General features: G+C 43.0%; 1 protein-coding gene across 6 annotated transcripts in view; it reads left to right on the top strand.

Moving 5' to 3' along the window:
- Positions 1–424: 424 nt before the first annotated feature.
- Positions 425–8,349, top strand: part of myt1la (myelin transcription factor 1-like, a) — a 29,342-nt gene continuing 21,417 nt past the window's right edge. For 2 of the 6 annotated variants that reach the window (XM_037981471.1, XM_037981469.1), the window contains exons 1-6: positions 425–565; positions 751–805; positions 1,890–1,923; positions 3,368–3,430; positions 5,055–5,458; positions 7,125–7,737. In XM_037981471.1, the coding sequence (XP_037837399.1) occupies positions 440–565; positions 751–805; positions 1,890–1,923; positions 3,368–3,430; positions 5,055–5,458; positions 7,125–7,737 (1,295 nt within the window). In that variant the 5' untranslated portion in view covers positions 425–439. Of the gene's footprint in view, positions 621–750; positions 806–1,889; positions 1,924–3,367; positions 3,431–5,054; positions 5,459–7,121; positions 7,738–8,349 lie in introns of all 6 variants that reach the window. The other 4 variants (XM_037981470.1, XM_017438264.2, XM_017438262.3 and 1 more) reach the window with 3 other exon arrangements.

Below are 8,349 nucleotides of genomic sequence, written 5' to 3'. Positions count from 1 at the left end.
TAACATGGAGCTAACATGGAGCTAACATGGAGTTAACATGGCGCTAACATGGAGCTAACATGGAGCTAACATGGAGTTAACATATAGCTAACATGGAGCTAACATGGAGCTAACATGGAGCTAACATGGAGTTAACATGGCGCTAACATGGAGCTAACATGGAGCTAACATGGAGCTAACGTGGAGCTAACATAGAGCTAACATGTAGCAGCATTTACTGAGTTGAACTCACATGCAAATCACTCTCTTTTAGAGACAGAGCTTTCAGAGTCTCTGGATCCCTCTCCTTGCTGACGTTACCAATGCTTCATCTCTGTATAAACTATAAAATGTTACCTAAGAAAACATGACCTGGTTTTTTTCTCTGAAATGACCTTTTCTGCTTTTGTGTCTTGTTTTATAGATTTAGTTTTTGGGTTTGATGAAAGGTGTTGTATGAATGAACAACGTGTCTTTGAAATACTGCTGTTTTAACTTTTCAGATCATGACTCTGCAGAACCGCCTCTGAAATATCATTTGTGTGACGAGTCTTCAGCTTCAGGATTGAGGCGAAGCTACAACCAGGTCAGAACTGGATCTGTGCTGAGTTCTGGATGAAGGTAGAACTATCAGCTGCCAGGTCAAGTGTTAAAATTAAACAGTGATTTACCACAGCATAAATAATTATATATGTTAGAACAAACAAATTATTCTTCAGTTAAAATACAAAAGAAACAACCCAAACCTTTTCTTTGTCTTGTGTTTTTCAGATGGAGGTTAATGTTGCAGAAAAACGCCATCGAACTCGGTCCAAAGGAGTCTTAGGTAAATGGACTGATCGAACTCCTGCGTAGCTCCTGTGACCCGTTTCCTCTCAGTTGACAGAACCGGTTCAGAATCTCTCCTCCACAGACTGATGTCTTCACTTTAAACATCAGGTTTGATGTGATCAGATTAACATATCCCAACAAACTGGTGTAAACTGGTGTTTGTACTGCAAACCCAACCCAACAGAACCAAAATGAATCTTTATTGGGACTAATAGCACACCTCTTACCTGGGATTAAACCCTGTTTTTACTTTGGTTAATGAGCCTGTTTTTTTAAAAGTGGCCCCTTTTAAGTTTTCGTGAAGAATAAAATCCAACCTTAGAGGTTCTGGTGGCTGCAGGCCTCAGTTTGTCAGAAGGTTGTGGTGTAATAAAGTTTTACTTGGTCAGTTGGTCTCTAGAACCCTGCCACTGATGGAGGACAAGGTTCTTTAGTTGGAAAGATTACTTTGATGTTTTGGAAGCTCAGGTCCAAATGGTTGTAGCCTCAGATCCAGATGTTTGGAGATTCAGGTCCAGTTGTGTACAGATCTTGTGTGGTTCCCGTCACTTGTTTACACTCAGATGACAGAACCAGTCAGAACCTGTTTAGAACCTTATAGACTCGTGTCTCCATTTTACTTCAAACGTCAGGTTTGGTGTAATAAAGTAAATCAAAAAAGGTTAAAAAACAAAAACAACTGGACTCTGAAGTTGAAACTACAGAAAAGAAAGACGACCAGTATGGAGTAATAAAGTCTTTGTTCAGTTGTTTTCTAGAACTCTGCAACCAATAAAATAGGTTCCTTGATCTGGTCCAGTCAGTTAGTACTTATCTGGTACCCGTTATGGAGCAGTTGAATTTTTGAAGGTGCAAACAGAATCAGTTCTAAGATGAGCTCTGAACCAGGCCTGGAACTGGTGTGATGGAAGAAGCTTTGACTGCAGTCAATCACAAACCGGTTCCTGTGGGGTAGTTGTCGCTTAGGGACCAGCTCCCCTGAAAGGAGCAGCAAGGTACAAAAGATGGGCCTGTACTGGGTTTTAGGTTCTAAACCGGCTCAGATTGTTGAACATGAATCTGTTTGTTTTTGTCTGAAGCTGCAGTGGAAGCTGTAACTCAAGAGTTCTTCAGGTAGGTGAAACTCCTCTGATCTCCATCACCATCATCGTCATTGTCATCATTGTCGTATTTTCCTTGTTTCGTCATAGTCACAGTCCTGGAGTTCCTTACAGAATCAAAGCTGAGAAGATTCTACTCATTTTGCTTTATTATTCTGCAATCTGGAGGTCACCTGAACATCTCCAGGTGTTAGCAGTCCAGACAAAGTTTAAACAGAGTCTGATGTTCCAGGTGTGACAGATCTTCATGAAGGTGGATTCTCAAGTTTCATAGTTGAACCAGAGCTTCTTCGTCCTGACTGCATGAGTTCTTGCTTCTTCTTATGTCATCTGACAGATGTTGGTGCAGAAGATTAAAGCTGATCTGTGTGGGTCTTCACTGTAAATATGTTCTGTGTGAGCTCTGAGCCAAAGAACAAAAAAACAGCTGCTGGTCACACCAGCAATCACTGAACTGATTCAGAAACAGTGGAACTACCTGGAACAGGTGCTTTAAGGTCCAGATGTTTGGAGACTCAGATACAGCGTTAGGGTTAGTGCTCCAGCTGGTGCATATCTCCAGAGAGATGAAGGACACCCTGGACAAGTCTCCAGTTCAGTCCAGGGACTTACAGAGAGAAATGAGACAAACAACCATTCACCCTCTCACCTACACCAAGGGATAATTTAGAGACACCAGTGAACCTAACATGCATGTTTTTGGAGGAAACCAGACTACCTGCACGGAGAGAACATGTCATCTCCACACAGAAAGACCGGGAGGCCGACCTATGACCTTCTGGCTGTGAGGTGAATGTGAATGTGAATTGGCTAGTTATAGTCAATTCAGTCCAGTTCTTTCACATGCAGTACATTAAAAGTTATCCATCAAGGAAACCAGCAGATTGCCTTTAAATCTTCATCACAGTCTCCCATCCTGAGCATCACGAGGCGACAGTGGGAAGGAAAAACCTCCAGCAGAACCAGGCTCAGGACGAGCTGCCATCTGTTGGACCGGCTGGAGTTAGAGGACAGGAAAGCGACACAGACAAACAGGAAGTGGTCCAGGTGTAGTTTCTATGGGAAAGAAAAACAAAGAAAAGTACAGAGTAAGGGCAGAAATAATTAGATGTATAAACATGGAGTGTAGAGCAAGAAAAGACAGCAGCAGACTGAGGACAGTTTGTCCTCCTGCAGTCTGAGCCTACAGCAGCAGACTGAGGACATGTGGACAGTTTGTCCTCCTGCAGTCTGAGCCTACAGCAGCAGACTGAGGACATGTGGACAGTTTGTCCTCCTGCAGTCTGAGCCTACAGCAGCAGTGAGAGGACATGTGGACAGTCTGTCCTCCAGCAGTCTGAGCCTACAGCAGCAGAACTAAGGGGACAGATGAGGACACTCGGGTCCAGAAGTTTGGAGGTTTAGAACTGAAGGTTTTTTTTCCATTGACATGTTCTGATGATGTGTCTCCTCCTCAGCTGTCCCACCCCTGGATGTGACGGCAGCGGCCATGTCAGCGGGAAATACGCCAGACACCGCAGGTAGGTTTTCCCTCCGATAGTCATCCTCGTCATCTTCATCGTCATGTGTTTTGTTGTGTCACATGATGGTACTGTTCAAACAATCTGGATCAAATCTAAAGGTTTCCTAACAAAGTTTGATGTTATTATTCTGAAATTATCTATTATTGTCTTTATTCTGTTCTTATTTTGTTTTTATTCTGTTATCATTCTGTTGTAAATCTGACGATTGTTCAGATTTTATTCAGTTGTTATTCTGTTATTAATATTGTTTTAATGTTGTTATTTTTATAATAATAATAATAATAATTAACTGTTCTGTTATAATCTGATGTTGTTGGTTTGATTTATTACTAAGTTATTATTCTGTAATTATTAACTTCATCAAACCATTGTACTTTGATTTCGTCCTTCCTCTGCTAAAATGTTAGTTTTTATTGTTTTAATTTGGATACTTTTGAGCTATTTTTCTCTTATTGTTTAGTTAAACTATAGTTAAATCAATAACCGACCTGGGATCAGTACCTCTGCTGTATTTGGAGTGGGGGGATGGGGGGCAGCTTTTTGTCTTTGTCTCCCTTCACTTCTCCCCTGGAGGATGTTGCCATGGTGACAGCGCCGTGCGGATGCTGCAGTATGAGGACCAGGAGGGATGCAGCCTGTCTCCATAGCAACTACCAGTATAGGATGTGAACATTGTGTCCCCTCCCCCATCGCTCTGTCTCTTATATAGCCCCCACCTACTGTTAGCACAAAGGCATTGCCATGGTGATGAGTGTTGGCACAAGGTGTTGCCGGGGGCGACGCACGGTCTCAGTCATACACACCTGGACGTGATGAACAGACAGAAGAGTCACATGATTCATATGATGGGAGTAAAAACCAAACGGTTAGGTTTGATTCCTGAAGACTGTTATTATAGAAAATAACCATTTAATTAATTATTTTCTCATCCTCATCCACTGCAGGTCTAACGAAACACTGAAATAGCAGATCTGTAGGTAACCAAGGCAACAGAAGACTCGTTTCACTGGACAGTGAAAGTTCCCAGATGTCCTCTAAGTGTCCACAGAAAGACACTGATCAGGACTTTGGGTTCCCAGGTTATGGTAGACTGGTCACCTGTCCAGGTGAAATCTATGTTTGGCCCAATAACAGCTTGAGAAAGAAACCAGACAAACCAACAACTCTTTTAAGGTTCTTTAACTGCTTTGGGGTTCTATATGTCTTCAGGTTCTTTAAAACTCTCTTTCTGGCTGCGTTGTTTTGATGTTGTTGTGTTTGTTGTTGGATCTATTGTCTTGTTGTTATGTTTTGTTTTGTGTGTTTGATTTGTTGTGTTACATAGCTGATGAAACACTTTTTGGCTGTGGAGTGACAGATTCTGGGTGGTTTCTGTCAGAACATGACAGGTTCTGTTGGGTTCTAAACAACATGGGTCCATGTATCTGGTTCCTGTGTGTTCCATATGTTGGATTTTTAAAGATGTTGTCTGTTGTGTTGTGTTTAGTACATGTGGTCCTAAATCCCAAAGTTATCCCTGATTGTGTAATCTGTCTGAGTTCAGGTTCTGTCTGATCAAAGGTTCTATATCAGATTTATTGTTGTGAAACAATAAACAGATATTTGTTCTGTTCCTCTTCAGCATCTACGGCTGTCCGCTGGCCAAGAAGAGGAAGACTCTGGACAGACAACCACTGGAACCACCGGCCAAAAGGATGCCCTTCATCACCTCCTGCCTGGCCAAGGAAGAGGAGGAGGAACCTACACCAGCAGGAACCTACACCAGATACCAGAATGAAGGTGTGGAGGCAGGGCAAGAGGGCAAGGAGCAGGGGGGTGTAGGGGAGGAAGATGAGGAGGAAGAAGATGGTGAAATGGAGGAGGAGTTCTCAGACGGCAATGAAGAGCAGGGAGAAGAAGAGGAGGAGGAAGAAGATGAGGACGAGGTAGACAAAAAAAGTTCTAGAAGAGCAGAAGATCGAGTAGAAGAGGAAGATGATGGTGATGATGAAGAGGAAGAAGAGGAGGAGCAAATTCTTCATCAGGGTGAGTTCAGTTCTGATTGAATCCAAAACCAAACTCTGTTGGTTCCAGATAAATGGGTCAGCCTCTGTGGTCTGGGCTGCCAGACCCAGGTCTCAGGTCTCTGAAGTCAAACCTTCACAGACTTTCTAAGAGACAGGACCGGCAGTAAAAGTTATCAGTCTTCACTTCATCCTGAGCAGCATGTTGGTGACAGTGGGAAGGAAAAACTCTCTTTAAACAGGAAGAGACCTCCAACAGAACCAGAACCAGGCTCAGGACGAGCGGCCGTCTGCTTCAAGTTAGAAGACAGGAAAGAGACACAGACACAGAATGACTGGTCCACGTGGAGTTTCTACTGGAAGAAAGACAAAGAAACTCACGTTAATAAGAGAAATAATTACAAATACAAACAGAGAGAGTAAAGACAGCATTTTAGATCAACTGAAGACTTTTTAAAGCGTTTTTTTTTTGGACACCCAGTTAATAAAGAATGTCTAACAGGACAAGTATGGACACCTGTCCACAGTCTGAGGACAGGAGGACATCATCAGTAACTTGCAGCAGCTGTTTCTGCTATGATGAGCTCTAAACTCTGACTGAAACTCCTCAAACAGATTAGTTCTGTCCAGATGTTCTCACAGATGTTCTCACAGCTGATCTGAAGAACCTTTGAGCTGAACAGGAGATCAGATTCAGGTCTACAGTTGTCCAGAACTCCTGAATCCAGATCAGGTTTCTGAAGGAAAGGTTTAATTCCAGCAACTTAACCAGTCATTAGAGACAGACTGAGCAGATCCAAAATGGGGACATTAATTAGTGGAAACACCTCTTTAAACAGCCTGGTTGGGATGGGATCCAGCAGACATGTTGATGTTGAAACTAGTTTAACAATTCAGAACAAATGAGGTTCTAGTGACTCTGCTACAGGTGCTTCATCTGATAGAAGAGATCGAGTTCTTCACAGACCTGAGTCAGGATCTGTGTTTTTTCCTTTGTTATCATGTTTGTTTCTGTTCTTAGTTCCTCTCTGTTTATATTTGATGTTTCTTCTGTGCCTCTGTGCCACTTATCACTTCTCCCTCCGTCAGTTTCTGCTCATCAGCTCCAACACACCTACTCACACCTGTCTCCTATCTAATTAAACTCACCTGCAGCTGCTTCTTCATTCTCTTCAGCCTTTATATTCTGCCGGTTGTCAGTCACCTGCAGTGGAGCATTGTATGGCTTCATGGTTCTTTTTGGTTTCCTTATGCCTGCCTCATTGTTAGTTTTGCTGCCATGTCAGTGTTTTGTTTACTGTGTAAATTTATTTTAAATTAAATCCTAAATATATCCTTTCAGCTCCCTGTGTCAGCCGTCATTACTGGGTTCCTCTCTTCGAACCCGAGACAACCTGGATTCACAGAGTTCTGCTCAGACCTGGTTCCATTTATTCATTTATTTAATTGAGTTATTTTTGAGTAAAAATTGAAGAAGCCTTTTCTGAAGAGAAATCAGCTGATTAATCAGTGGATAGTTGTTGCAGTTTTTTTTCACCATCTTCCTGGTGTTCTAAAAAAATCAGTTCTCTTCATCTGCAGGAACATGAAGCTTTCTCATCTTCATCGGTGTTAAAATCCTGTCTGAAATGGTTCGAAATAGTGGAAAAGAACCAGGAAATATTGTTTTCTGTTTGTCCTGACAGCAGAGAACCAGTACCAACCCAGTGGACAGTCAAAGCTGGTCCCAGTTCAGAAGGACAACAACAACAATAACAGCTGTCCCCTTGGCACCACCACCGGAGACGAATATGAAAACTACGATGAGCTGGTCGCTAAGTCCCTCCTGAACCTTGGTAAGATCGCAGAGGATGCTGCCTACCAGGCCCTGACTGAGTCCGAACTGAACAGTGACTCTTCGAACAGCGCTGATGAGGAAGACGAGGAGGAGGAGGAGGATGGCAGTGAGGAGGACAGGAAGGGAGAACTGAGCGTGGACCTGAACAGTGATGTGGTTCGGGAGACTGTAGACTCCCTGAAACTTCTGGCTCAGGGTCACGGTGCCATGCTGCCTGAAGATGGATACCCTGAGAGCGTCATGATGGACGAAGGTGTCCCCACCAGTGGGCGGGGTCAGGGGGTTAGAGGTCAAGTGGAGGACGGCGGGGAGGAAGTGTGTCTCAGCAGTCTGGAGTGTCTGAGGAACCAGTGCTTCGATCTGGCCCGAAAACTGAGTGAGTCTCAGCCATCTGACCGGCCCGTCCTCCATGGTGTCCACCACCAACAGCTTGTGGACCAACAGGTGCTGCAACACCTGAACAGGTGAGTCTTCCACGCTCCACGCTCCACACGTCACATTCACAATCTTTCATTTACATCTGCAAGTAATTAATTTTACAGAACCACAGTTCTTTAAAGCTGCAGACAGAAGCCACACCAGAATATTAACAGTTTTGAGAAAAGCAAGTTCTGTTTCAGACCTCATGGACAGTTCTGAAGGTCCTGAGGACCGACTGATCCATGAGGACTGACAGAACGTCACGAGGTTTTGAAAACAACCCGCCAGCAGCTGGTAGACAAAATGAGACATATACATCTCCTGATCAAATTACAAACAAATAAATGGAGGAAAAACACGGAAAAAACAAAATATGTCAGATTTTTATGGTTGTTTAATTTTAATGGAGAGAACCAAATCAGTTAAAAATCCAGAAAAAGCACAAAAGGTACAAAATTATTTGCATGTCCATAAGTGAAATAAGAAATAATGTGAAATAATTTGAGCCCTACATAAAACCTGAGTCAGACAGCAGAAAAATGTAACCTGAGCTCAAAGTTCACATTTTTCTGATGATTTCTTTGTTAGTGAGACATTTTTTCTAGTTGGTCTCCAGATCTGCCTGCATCTCAGGAGGGATTTTGGCCCATTTCTCT

The sequence above is a fragment of the Kryptolebias marmoratus genome, linkage group LG19 (genome assembly GCF_001649575.2).
Source record: "Kryptolebias marmoratus isolate JLee-2015 linkage group LG19, ASM164957v2, whole genome shotgun sequence".
NCBI classification, from domain to species: domain Eukaryota; kingdom Metazoa; phylum Chordata; class Actinopteri; order Cyprinodontiformes; family Rivulidae; genus Kryptolebias; species Kryptolebias marmoratus.
The sequence above is the reverse complement of the archived record's forward strand: the minus strand, read 5'-3'. Positions and strand labels throughout refer to the sequence as shown.